The following is a 13,573-nucleotide window of genomic DNA, read 5'->3' as shown; positions in this document are numbered from 1 at the left end:
CCAGCGACCGTATGGGATGCTGGCACCACAGACAGAGGATTAACCTACTGCACCACAGTGCTGGCCCCTCCAAAAAATATTTTTTTTAAAGATCACTTCATAGGTACAGGTCAGGATGTTCCGATGCTTAGCTGGATGGTGAACACTGTTTAGTTATTCTTCTTTAAGCTGTATGGATAAATTATGCATTCTTTTGCATGCATAAAACATTACACAAGTTTTTGTTTTTGTTTTTGTTTTTGTTTTTTAATTTTAAAATAAATCCTGACCCAGCCCTGGAGAGACAGCTACCAGTTCAGCTCTGCCCATGTCCCTGGCTCCCTATGGGATGAGCAGACCAGGTAAAACAACTCCACCACATCATCTACTGATTAGGAGAGCACCTCCAACCAGGACAGTCCCAGCTGCTCCACAAGCCCGGTCTGAATCTTGCAGTTTAGAGCTCCGGATTTTGACCCAATAGATCTGATTCCCACTTTCTCAAGAGGTGGTAGGGGTCAGGGACAAAGAGTGAAGGGCTCAACGTCTTCACTTTAATCCCAGTCCTGCCGTTTCCCATGTGGTCTTGGGCCAATTACTTAAATATGAGACTGTTTTCTTACCTGTAAAATGTGTTAAATACCACATTTCCTGTAGGGCTGTGTGAGGGTATATGAAACAAGAGAGGGAGAGGGAGGGAGGGAGGAAGGGAGAGAAGGAGAGAGAGACAGAGGGGGAGAGAGAGCTCACAGAAGCAATGCTGCTATTGTACTTTCTATAGCTCTGCTTCGCTAATGCTTCCAAACTATGAGCACCCCGTTCTCACCCCCGGCAACTCACCGCTGAGCTAAGTGCGACTCCATGCTCTTTGGTTGTCCTGAGCCCGAGGGCTTCTTCCACTGAACCTGGCATAGCCACAGGTCTCAGCCAAGCGTTTGAAGCTCTGCTCAGTCCTGCTTTGCCCCTTCCACTTCTACCCTAGCGCCCCCCACACACACACATCCCTCCCTAGGCTGCTTGGTCTTCCCTTCCACCACTCCTTCACACCCATTTCTGTGGCTGTGGGGTTTCCTTTGTTCACTGTCTTGTTTAATTTGCGAGACAGCAGAGAAAGAGAACTCTCATCTACTGGTTCACTCCCCAAATACCCGCACTAGTGGCAGCTGTTCCTGGGGCTGAAGCCTGGAGTCAGGATCTCAATCCAGATCTCCCACAGAGATAGCAAGGATCCAATCACTTGAGCCATCACCATTACCACCCAGAGTGTGCACTAGCAGGAAGCTGAAGTCCTGGGCCAGAGCTGGGACCTGAACCCAGGTGATCCCATGTGGGATGCTGGTGTCTTAACCACTAGGCCAAACGCCCAGGTAGGTAGCCCAGTCTTGCCTCTGCCCTACCTGAAAAACCCTCTGATCCCTCTGGAAATCTTAGTAGCCTACATTCTATAACCTACCTCCACCATTCAGTACTTCTCAGTTTCTTTTGCCCATGACCACTCTCCCCCTCTCCTTTCTTGCATGTCTCTGGCAAATTATAATTACTATCATTAAATGCTGTCTTCATAGACTACCACAGGATACTCTGACTCTCAGAAGTATTTTGTCTTCTCTGTCCTCACTAGCAAAGACTTGCCTTCCAGTTCTTTATAACTGGTGGTACAGAGCATAGACTGTGCTGTCAGGCCACCAGCCATGTGACCGTCACCTCTCTGTGCCTTACTTTCCTTCCTTCTAACATCCATATAATAGTAAATACTCAAAAAATAACTATGACTTTAATAACATTTAAAATATAACTGTTGGGACTGGCGCTGTGGCATAGTGGGTGAAGTCGCCACCTGAAATGCCAGCATCCCATATGGGGGCCAGTTCGAGTCCTGGCTGCTCCACTTCCCATCCAGCTCTCTGCTATGGCCTGGGAAAGCAGTAGAAGATGGCCCAAGTCCTTAGGCTCCTGCACACACGTGGGAGATCCAGAAGAAGCTCCTGGCTCCTGGCTTTGGATTGGTGCAGCTCCAGCCATTGCGGCCATCTGGGAAGAGAACCAATGGATGGAAGACCTCTCTCTCTCTTTCTCTCTCTCTCTCTCTCTCTCTCTCTGCCTTTGCCTCTCTGTAACTCTGCCTTTCAAGTAAAATAAATAAATCTTTATATATATAGCAATCATCTACAAGCTGAGTATCCCTTACCTGAAATGCTTGAGTCTGGAAGTGTTTTTAGATTTTGGAACTGTTTTGATTTTAGAATATTTACACACATATACAGTTATCTTGGGGATGAAAGCCAAGTCTAAACATGAAATTCTTTTGTTTCATAAACACCTTGTGTATATAGCCTGAAGGTAATTTCATACATTTTTAGTGTGCCTGCATTTTAACTGCAACTCATCACACAGTCAGGTGCAGAAGCTTCCATTCACAACATCACGTTGGCGCTCAACAGTTTCAGATTTTATAACACTATGGATTTGGATCAGGGATGTTTAGTATCAGGCATTATTATCGATGTCTAGTTCTTCCTCCTGCCCCCAGCAGCTCCTATTTCCTAGCCTCCCTGTAGTCAGGCAAGGCCTTGTGACTAAACCTGGCCAATGACCTGCAGTCTCCTCCCTCTTCCAGGGACTGTGGAGATGCTGGGAGATTCCACGGCCTGGACCTTCCTGAAACTTTCCCAGAGCCTCAGGGGACTTGGAGGGATCAAGAACCCCTCTTAGGACGTGTTCAGCTACAGGGGGTGGTTATCATGGCATAACCTAGCTTATCCAATTTAATCCAACATCTTCCTGCAGACAAACAAAAGAATAGAATTGGAAATTAATAAACATAACCACACCTGGCAGCACCTAGTGGGCCACATCCTATCACCTGAACAACTGGGAGCAAAGGCTCAGCCTCCGGACAATCCAGTCATGGACCAGAAGGGCTCTTCTTGCCTCCATGTTGCCCATGAGAAACTCTAAATCATCCTTCCCAGCAACAAACTTGATGACAAGAAGTCTCCTAATGGCAGGGAAGAAGGGTTCCGAGCCAGCAGCCTTGAAGAATCTCAGGTCTCCATGTGTCACGTCCCTGCCACCTCGCACCTTACAGTCTACGACAGTAACCAGCCCTCTTCCTAAACAATGATGCTGATGGCAAGAGCAAAGCAAAGAAGGCTTACGGCTTCTTGGGCTAAGCCAGGCGTAGTTTCCAACGGAGACACCTGGGTGAGAGGTGGGGAAAGGCTTTCCTTGTGGGCAGCCGGTGCACTCAGAAGATGGCTGCTGCCCACAGCTGTGCTGCCTGCTCACGGCATTCACACAGCACTGAGAAAGCCAGCAGTCGGTGTGCTGGATTTCCTGGCCCACAGGAAAACTCCAGCCCCCTCCCACCAAGCGATAAAGTAAACCTTGCAGTGTTCACAGGAGGACGTGCCTGCTGTGCCATGTTTGTAGATGAACATTTAATATTTCCAGATGAAGGTTTATTTTCAGTGTCCCCTGCTGGCTGAAGAGGGGCATCCGCAGCCAGCATCACACCTGCTGTGATGTGCTCCATCTGCTCTGGCCTTTTACACACCACGGGCACAAAGGCAGCTGAGAGACCCACTGACCTGCCCAGTACCGTCATTTAATGCCACTCTCAAAACCACCAGCACCCAAGGCAAGCAGAAGTCACCTACCAAGGCCACACAGCAGGCCCAAAGGTGGCTACAAGACTCCCATCCAGGAGTCAGCTCTCAGCAGTCTACCGCAGCCCACTCTCTGGGAAAGCTGGCAGGAGCTGGGAAGCCTGGAACTGTGAATACGTGCAGAGGCCACATCCATAGCTCCCTATTCCTACAGAATATAACTTCTCACAGGAAGAGCCTCCACTGCTGTCCCAAGGCAGTCAAAAAGTTCACGGACAAACGGAAATAAAAGACAAGTTTAGGCACAGGCATTGTGGTGCAGCAGGCTAACATCACCTGGGGCACCCACATCCCTTATCGGAGTGCCTAGGTTTGGGTGTCTGCTCGGCTTCTTTTCAGGCTTTATATTCTTGCACACACTGGGAGGCAGTGGATGATGGCTCAAATCCCTGCCACTGATGCGGGAGACCCAGATTTCATTCTAGGCTCCTGGCTTCAGCCTGGCCCAGCCTCAGTTGTTGTGAGCATTTAGGGGGTGAACTAGTGGATGGATGGAAGATCTCTTCTCTTCTCTCTCTCTCCATCTTTCTGCCATTTAAATTAACAAAAATAAATACAACCTTTTTTTAAGGAAGGTAAGTTTATTTTGAAAGCTATGCATGGTTTTTTCATGATATACATTTTATATTGGACTTTTTCTTTTCTTTCCTTTTTTTTTTTTTTTTTTTTTTGACAGGCAGAGTGGAAATTGAGAGAGAGACAGGGAGAAAGGTCTTCCTTTACCGTTGATTCACCCTTCTTGGACTTTTTAAACACCCCTTGTTAGGTCTAGACAAGACCTAGAGAAAGAACAAGGCTCCACTGAACAGATCTGAAAAGAGTACAGTGCACAGTTGACCTTGGGTAACAAGGTAACAAACTAGCACTATTAATTTCCATGATGTATGGAAGGATGCAAAAAAAAAAAAGGCATTCTATTCTAGTTACCTTGGAAGTATATAAAGAGTAGGTTTCCATCTTCCTAAATAAACAGTGTGAAAGCAGCACAATTCTTCCCACACCCACATATACACGAAGAGAAGCTCAAAATTTATCTAATGTAGGCCTGAGACCTCACCACAGACATACTTCATCTGCTACGTGTCAAAAGCTACAACCTCTCTGAATTCAAAAATCAAATTCTTCCAGCACATGGACTTTCCCGAAGGTCTGTCACAGTCCCCATGCTCTGTGGACCTGCACCACCAAGCCCAACAACAGATGTAAGGACCAGGGACACGAAGCATCAGAATCCCGGCAGATGTCACTACAGCCTGCCAAGTCCTGTGGGGACCAAGGCAGTCTGGAGAGATCGGAGAGACCTTTCTGAGGGTATGAGATTCACAAGCTGTACAGGAATTAGGAATAACTGTACACCACGGAAAGGAAACAGGATTAACCACGGAGAAGCGAGAACAAGATGGATATTGCGTTCTTTAAAAACAAAAATTCCTCTGTTTCCAAACTGCTCCGTGACCCACAGTTCTGCATTGGCCACAGCCCAACCTGTTTGCACAGGCAACCGCACCCCGCCCCCACCTCCAAGCCGCCTCTACCACTGCCCTTACATTGCTCACCACGTAAGCAGCAGAAGCCATCACACAAGCACCCTGTGCCATGGCTTAGAGCTCCTGCCTTAACCAGGAAGAGGGTTTCCTGGGGGAGATTTCTGGCTCCCAGTCTAGCCACTTGTCCATCACAGTCATCTCTCACGGCCATCTTCATCTAAAAGCATCCCCATCCCAAGTTCATTACTCCGTACGTGAGGGGCTATGGAAGTACTATACAAAGTACAGCCTTCACCTACCTAACTGTCCAGCCTTTAAGGCCCCTTCATGCACCAAGTTCCCTAAGACGCGTTCCCTGCCACGCCAGCTGAAAGCAGCTTCTAGAGCGTTTGCGGCCGCTGCGCCTCTCTGTCCCTGAGCACTTACTGATGTGCGTGTGCATGTGTGCTAGGGTCTCTCATTCCATCTGTGAGACTACCAATCCCTAAATGGTCAAGGCAATGGCCCTCATATTTTTTAATCCCTATAACGCCTAGGCAGAGGGCTAGAAAAATACTTGATCAGCATTTGTAGAATGAAGGGATATGGATGAGTAGTTTAAACCTTGAGCCTGCTCTCGGGGAAAGCAGGTCTGATACAGACACACCTCACTGTTGCTGTGATAGTCCTCAACCTGAAATAATGGTCAGGCCGTAAGAGCTTACATCTTGGATTTGTCATGAACTAGCTGCATAAATTTAAGCTTGACCCCACTGTACCCCTAGGTCTGCAGAGGAGAAACCAGCCATGTCATGAGGCTAGAGTAAGAATCAACTGAGATAACGCATCTCTACACTCTTGGAAAAGCCTGGTTAATTGACTGATGACTATAAGACCAAGACACAGCAGAGCAGGAGAGAAGCAAGCTTACAGTGCAACATGATATACAGGGGAAAGTACGCTACAGCAGAGCAGGTGAATCACTGGGGGAGACAAGTCGGCTGCAGATTCCTAACTCTGTGCTCACACTGGCCACTTCCCCTCTGTGTGTCAGTTTCCCCATCTGTAGAATAGCGGCCTGAATCACAATGCTGGCAGCCCCATGTTGCTATGGCACTCAACACACAGTAAGTGTCAATAAATGCCAGTTTGCTGCTATTCTTATTACCAGTATCATCATCACTTTTAGATGAACACACAGTAGGCATCCTAGAAATGTTTTCAGAAACGATTCAATCCTTATCAAGCCCATTACTCTCACCCTCTCCGACATGTAGACAGCATTATCCAGAACAAGGGAGCCATGGGTCATGTTGCTTCTGCAAAGTGGTCCTCTTGGAAGAACGTGAGGTACCCTGACATGAGACACCACCAAGGGGAGCACCATGAACCAAAACATATACTGCACACCCATAAGGTCTGGCCCCTGGGCCCATATATCTGTACTTACTAAGAGGGTGGCTAACAGGGTGTGAGCAGACATAAATAGGAAGATGTTCCCATCCTCAACAATTTTGTTTGGCTTAAGAAGACAAGGTTATCCCAATTACATTTCCCAGCTTAACATTGCTCTCCTTGTTGAAATGCATCAGGAGATACTGGAGGCAGGTTTTCAAAGGCAAACATTTCTGCTTATCCCTAAGGGACCAACCCAGCCTAGAAGCCTTCCGTGTTAAAGTGATGTCTCATCCTGAATGACAGCCAAGCCACCCCTCGGTCCCAGGCTGAGTGTGCTGCTGGCAGGAGCACAGCAGGATGCCAAGGTGATTTCTGATGAAAGAGCCCAGCATCCCTGCTCTCCAAGCAGCACCTGGGACTTCCTTGGAGGCCTCATCCTGGCTATGGACTCAGCTCCACGGAGGCATAAAGGGGCAGTTCTAGCTACTGTTGCAGCCCTACAGCTCCCAATGACAACAGGCTCTGCTAACAGCTTGCAACCCAGAAGGACTGGGCACCTGGCCCCAAGGACTCAAGGGCAAGGGTGGCCGCAATAGCTCTGCCTCTCTTTCTCAAACGCAGAGGAGGACCAACGGCACAAAGGCTGAACATGAGAGAGAGCGCAACACCAAGGCTTCAGGAAAAGCGGCTCCAGGCTGGGTGGTTAGTGATGCCCACCACCTCTCGGGGCCTCCCAGTTCTTTCGAGTTTGGCTTATAGGAACTAAGCTTTGACTTCAGCCAAGTGCCTTTTCATGACCTGTTAAAGGACCCTTTTATCTGAGGGAGGAGATCTGGGCTAGTTGAGTCTGTCCAGGTTTAATCTAGCATAGGGGTTCAGGAAAGTCAGATGTGGTCTTGAACCAGCCTAGGATTCCAAGCCTTGAACTGATGGACAGTGACCCCTGGCTCCCACCCACAGAGATTCCCTCCAGTCACCTTCTTGTGGACGGCCAGCCCACCGCAGTGAAGGCAGCCTGCATCCTGCAGGGAGCTCTCACAGGCTCTCCTCCTCCCACTCTCTACCCTCTTCAAGGAGAGAAAGCTCCCTCCCTGGCCCAAGGAGCTCATCTCCTCTGAGGGAGGCCTCCAATGCAGCCAGCCGCACAAGGCTGTCCTGTGGGGGTCTTAGATCCCTGGTAGCACAAAGTTTTCCAAGCAAAACCTGCAGTCCCTCCACCAGATAACAATGCCAATCCACCCACCCTCGGATCCTCGGTGGGTCAAGGAGAAGGGGCAGAGGTAAAGCTTTGATTCTATCAATGGAAGCTAATAATGTTCTGACTACTTCTGCAGCGAGAACACAGCAAGAAGTGCCATGAATGTCACAATATTAAACCCAGGAGAGCCATTTGCCGGGGCCCAGGGATATGTGCTTGTGCCGGGCATGGGGCGCGGCACGCTCTCATTTGGATACCAGGCGTTCTGGAAGATGAAGCCCGGCCCCCCTCATTTCTCTCTCCTTAGAAAAGCCTCTAAGAGATCAGAGATGCCCAGGTGGGTGTCTCCCCACCCCAGGGTGTCCTTCAAGGGTAAACAGAGAAGAGCCGCACCCCAGCCCCCTGCAGGTGCACAGATGGTGACACAGGGATCTTCCCGCATAAAGTTCCACAGGCGCCTAGACCCTCCAAGTTGCACTCCTCTCAGCTACAGTTTCCACAGCCCCCAACTTACACAACCTCCGCCCCTGAAGATGCTGTCAGGGGATACTGCAGCCAGTGGTACAGAGACTGGGTGAGCTGGGAAGAGGACCCCAACTTGGTAGAGTATAGCCCCCCAGGCCAGTGAGACAGGCCTCCCTGAAGGAGACTGCAGGAGGGGTGCGGGGGCAGAAGGGGAAGGACTCGTCCCCCCTCCACTTACCAGGAGAGCTTGAATCCTTTCATTAGTACAGCCACGACAGCCCACCGACTGTGTCCTTAGCATCCCTGTGACAGCTCCGTAGGTCCCAGGACATATTGGAAAAGATGACGGAGTCCCAAAAGAACAGAATCCCATGTAATGTGACTTGAACACAGAAAGAGAAAGAAGAGACAGAGAGAAGGAGAGAGGGAGCCCGGAGAACGGCTGCAGCAGCTCCCTCTCTCCCTTCTCCCAGCAGGAAGCCCGGCTCAGAGGCCAAGGACAGCGCCTGCAGATCCTGCCCGGGGCTGGAGCCGCCTGCCTGAGCTGTGGCTGCCACTGCCAGTTTCTGATGAGGATGGGTAAGGCTGGCAGGGCCGCGCCGAGCCAGCCCAGGAGTTGCTGGCCGGCCACCCACCCACCCTCACCTCGCACCGGCTCCAGGCAGCCTTGGGGAGAGAAACCAAGCAGCACCCCAGAGGAGAACACAGGCAGAGGAGGCAGAACCCGCACCTCTCTTCCCCCAGGCGGCAGCTCCTGCAGCTCCATATAATCTCCTAATCAATGCAGTACCCAAGCAAAGCACTGCCAGCCACTTCCGCCCATTTAAAGACACAGCACATGTTTTATCCCAGGATGGGACAGATGTCAGGGAGAGGGAAGGGGTAAGTGAGGAACACGGGGAAGAAAGATGAGAGAGGGGGAAATCCCTAAAGATGAGCACTTCTGTGGCACCCACCACAACAAAATTCCCCACCCCTGGGAGCCACGGTGGTGTGGAAGGGGTGGGGCGGTGGTCGGGGTGGAAGGGGACCTCGATCGCAGGTCCTCTGCAAATGTGGGAATCCCAACCTGAGAGGCCCTGGGCAGCCTGCGGGGAGCATTCAGGTGCCCCCAGGCGGGCGGCACAAGACCACCTTAAATAGGACCCTCCCGGGCTCTCGCAGCGCGGTGGGGCGGGGCTAGCTGGGCTGTGAGCTCCCAGGCAGTTCGCAGCGCACCAAACGCACCAAACGCTCAGTTCCCTTCCGCTGCTGGGGAAATTTCTTCGACTACTGGAGCGGGTGGTCAGGCGGCAACTTCTGCTGGTTCAGAGGCGCCTTCGGTCACCTGGGACTGGGATCCTTTTAAGGTGGCCACAAAGGCCTGGTTTAGGGATCTACATTATCCACCAGTACCGGGCTGCCAGGAGAATGAGATACTACAAGAGCACCAGGGGAGAGAGCACTGGGATTTTCAACTTCAACGCGAGCACACGCATCACTCAAAGGGGAGAAGTGGCTGTCCTAAATCACATCCCCGGGGCCCTGGCCCTGAGGTCCCAGCACCAAGCACCCCGTGGGTCCTTTTGTCCCTCCCTGCGGTACTATGTGGGTCAGCAACGCCGCGGATGGGTGAGAACAAAGAGGAGATTAATTATGAAATAGCAACCTTCAACTGAACCATGATAAGCATTTACAGTAAAACTGGCTCCAAAACAACCCAGAGACATCCCTGCACTGTACCGCTCCGTCTATACTTGAGTCTCTCGGGCGGGCGGGCGGTGCTCTGAACCTGTTCCAGCTCATCCGCTGCCTTCCGCCTTCTAAAGGACGAGCTCCGTGAAGGCACGGAGGCTCGCTCAGTTCCCCAGTCAGCTCGGCACCGCCCCTGTAGGCTTGCCCGCAGTAGGGGTACTACAAGCAAGTGTTGAATTGGAGTGACCTGATTCAAGCCCACCAGAAATGAGGCAGTCACTTGTGCCAATGTCCAAATGGTCCGGGGAAACACTCCTTAAGGTGGCTGGAGCTTTCTGAGAAGTCCTCCCAAAGCTCTATCCAGAGTCCCAGGCCACACACATGCCAGCGTTTCCCCAGTTATGCCTTTAAAGCTGCTTGAATCTGTCCCCAGGTCATACTGCACAGGTACAGAAGGGGGCACAATGGAGTCCAGAAATGCACAGAGTTGCTCCTTACTGTCTAGGGAATTCTCACAGTGGAACTCCCAAGTCCTGGGAGTCAGCCCCTAGACCTGGGGTACAGACCTTTTGTGCTGCCAAGGGCTATCTGGGGTATTTATAGCATGATTCACAGGACAAACACAATTATCAATGTGAAAATGCACCTGCTATACATTTACTGAATTTCGAATCTACCTGCGGTTGCCTTGATAGAACCAGACCAAAAGATTCTGCGGTTTCCCACCCCCTGCCTTAGACAAGCATCACTGATTGTACTCGGGTGGATGTAAGCATTTTCATGCCAGCTCACCTTCTGATGCAAGCACAGACAACACAGAAAGCCAGGGCCGAAGCTTTAAATGTTACAATTTGCCAGCGTTTACTTTTTAGTTAACACCCCTTCATGGTTATTAATAAGAACGTATTGAGGGCTTCTTATGTCAGCTATCATGCTAAGTATGCCACATACCGTTACCTCATTTAATCCTCACATCCATATGATGTAGCAACAATGATCACATCTTCACAGATAATCTTTCAGCTAAAGATTACATAGAGAGGAATTCTTGTTTGAACACAAGCAGGCCCAACTCCAAAACCCATTCTTTTTTTTTGTTGTTGCTAAAAAAAAAAGATTTATTTATTTATTTGAAAGGCAGAGTGACAGGGAGAGAGGGAAGGGGAGAGAGAGAGAGAGAGAGACAGAGAGAGAGAGATTTTTCCATCCAATGGTTCATGCCCCAAATGGCCACAAATAGCCAGGGCAGAAGCCTGGAACTCTATCTGGGTCTCTCATGTGGGTGGCAAGGGCCCAAGTACTTGGGGCATTTTCTGCTGACCTCCAAGGCACATCAGCAGAGGGCTGGGTCAGAAGTGGAGTAGCCAGGACTCAAATTGGCACTCATAGGGGATGTCGGCATTGCACTACAACTCCAGCCCCAAAACTCATTCTCTTAATCACTAAATATGCTTATTAAAAATGTATCAGACATGCTGATTTATGAGAGTTTACATCCTCCTAAAATAAAGAGAATCCAGACAATTGGTAAAAAGACTAAGTCAACCAGCCTCTTCTATTACTGATGGGTTGGCTGGCTTCAGTGGAGTGTGTGATGCTGGGATGAAGGGAAGGGGATGAGGGCAGGCAGCGGCATGACAATCATCTGCTTCTAGGTCCCCTCAGCTCTTCTTTTAAGATTTATTTCATTTATTTGAAAGGCAGAGTTACAGCGGGGGTTGGGGGACAGAAATCTGATGGTTCACTCCCACAATGGCCAGGATTGTGCCTAGATGAAGCCAGGAATCAGGAGCTTCATCAGGGTCTCCTACAATGGTCCTCAATTTATGAACTTTCCTTGTTTGGTCTTCCCCTGAACAGCAGTCTGTATGGTTCTGAAAATTTCCCTGACCAGTAAGGACATTGTGGACATGGACACATCACCCGGAACGAACCTACGGATTCTCCTGCTTCTGCTGGACTTTGTGCAAACCAGCTGCCCTTGCACGGTCCTGTTTCAGGAAGGAGAAGCACCACTCAGAGAAGACCAGATCCCAAAGTCTTCTGATCTGACAAGGTGTCAGAGATGCTGGGTAAGCAAGGCAGAACAAAAACACAAGGTTTTTTTTTTCAATGCTTGATGGGCTACCAAGAAAAGTAAAAAATATATATATATAGAGAGGGGGGGGGTCAAAAATGCAGTGATGGCAGAAATCAATGAGTCTGGGTTTTGGTTTTTCTGGCCTTGCAGAGGGCACAGAAGTTAACTTAAAAGCCCACTGATGGTGAGTGGTTTACAAAGACAAGCTCTCATAAAAGGGCCCTGCTGGGCTCCACACCTTGAGACAAGGAACTACAGCAGCTTGAATGGAAAATGCCCATCCTGAGCCTTGACATTGAACAAACGAGAAAAAATGATCTGATAAATTATAATCACAACTCGACCACCTCACTGCCTGCAGCCTGAGAATCCCCTCAAAGCTCACACTAACCTATAAGGGAATGCTACATGTAATCACAGTAAAAGAATGTCTGATCATTCTACATAAAGAGAAGAAACAAAACCTTTCTGGGAGAAAATATTTGCAACCTACAAAGGGGCTTCAAAAAGTTCACGGAAAATGGAATGAAAAGATAATGCCCACCTTTCGTGAACTTTTTGATGCTCCCCCATATATTAATTGAAAAAGGAATTGTTTATAGAATTTATTAAAAATTCCCACAACAGGGTGCAAACTGTTGAAATCTTTACTTAATATATGCTAAACTGATCTTCTGTATATAAAGAGAATTGAAAATGAATCTTGATGTGAATGGAAGGGGGGAGGGAGAGGGAAAGGGGAGGGTTGCGGGTGGGAGGGAAGTTATGGGGGGGGAACCATTGTAATCCATAAGCTGTACTTTGGAAATTTATATTCATTAAATAAAAGTTAAAAAAAATTCCCACAACAAAAAAGAAAACAAAATATTAAAAAATATATTATAAACCCAGAAGGAAAAGATAGACAATTAGAAAAATAGGCAAATGATTTGAACAAGCACTTTCAGAAGAGGAAGCAATCAATAAACATATTAAAAAATACCCAACTTTCTTAGTACTCAGGAAAATACAAATTGGAACTCCAGTGAGAGGCCATTTCAGGCCTATTTGATATGGAAATTGAAAAGTCAAACAATATCAAGTGTTGGAAAGAAGCCAGCAGAGGGACTGGTGCTGTGGTGTATGTGGGGAGCAACTCGGACTAGACTAAGTTACTGGAATTAAGACTTATTCTATGCATCTGCTCTCCCACAATATGGCGCTGGGAGAGGAGGCAACAGCTTCTACCCAGCTGCCTCTCACCAACTTGACAAGCTGCAGGAGCTGCTCCTGATTGGAGGAGAGCAGCGTACTCGGCGTGTGGGTAGCAGAGTTGGGATTGGTGGAAGAGGACTATAAAGGAGGAGAGAGATAACATGCACCAGGAACATCTAAGGGGAACATCTATCTGAAGGAACACCTGTGCAGCCCCCGAGAGAGCCGGCCGGCGGTGTGCCGCTCCCCCGCGGAAGTGGGGAATGTGGCAGGGGGAACCGCCCTTCCACGGAGGTGGAAGGGATGGTAGCCAACCCGGGAAGAACCAGCAGCAAACCCGGGGAGGGCCGAGCAGACAAAAGAACAGCGCAGGGTCCTGTGTCGTTCCTCCACGAAGATGGGGAGCGACAGTGTAGCTGGTAGAGCTGCCACCTGCAGTGCCAGCAACCTG

General features: G+C 49.3%; 1 protein-coding gene across 16 annotated transcripts in view; it reads right to left on the bottom strand.

The window, feature by feature from the left end:
- The window catches only part of GRAMD1B (GRAM domain containing 1B), a 272,813-nt gene that overhangs the window by 85,528 nt on the left and 173,712 nt on the right, over positions 1 to 13,573 (bottom strand). Inside the window, exon 1 of one of the 16 annotated variants that reach the window (XM_070047562.1) lies at positions 8,413 to 9,292. The exons of 14 other annotated variants lie outside the window; for them this stretch is intronic. In XM_070047562.1, the coding sequence (XP_069903663.1) occupies positions 8,413 to 8,435 (23 nt within the window). In that variant the 5' untranslated portion in view covers positions 8,436 to 9,292. Of the gene's footprint in view, positions 1 to 8,412; positions 9,293 to 13,573 lie in introns of those variants that run through there. One more of the 16 variants, XM_070047575.1, reaches the window with a different exon arrangement.

The sequence above is a fragment of the Oryctolagus cuniculus genome, chromosome 1, assembly GCF_964237555.1.
Source record: "Oryctolagus cuniculus chromosome 1, mOryCun1.1, whole genome shotgun sequence".
Classification (NCBI taxonomy): domain Eukaryota; kingdom Metazoa; phylum Chordata; class Mammalia; order Lagomorpha; family Leporidae; genus Oryctolagus; species Oryctolagus cuniculus.
The sequence above is the reverse complement of the archived record's forward strand: the minus strand, read 5'-3'. Positions and strand labels throughout refer to the sequence as shown.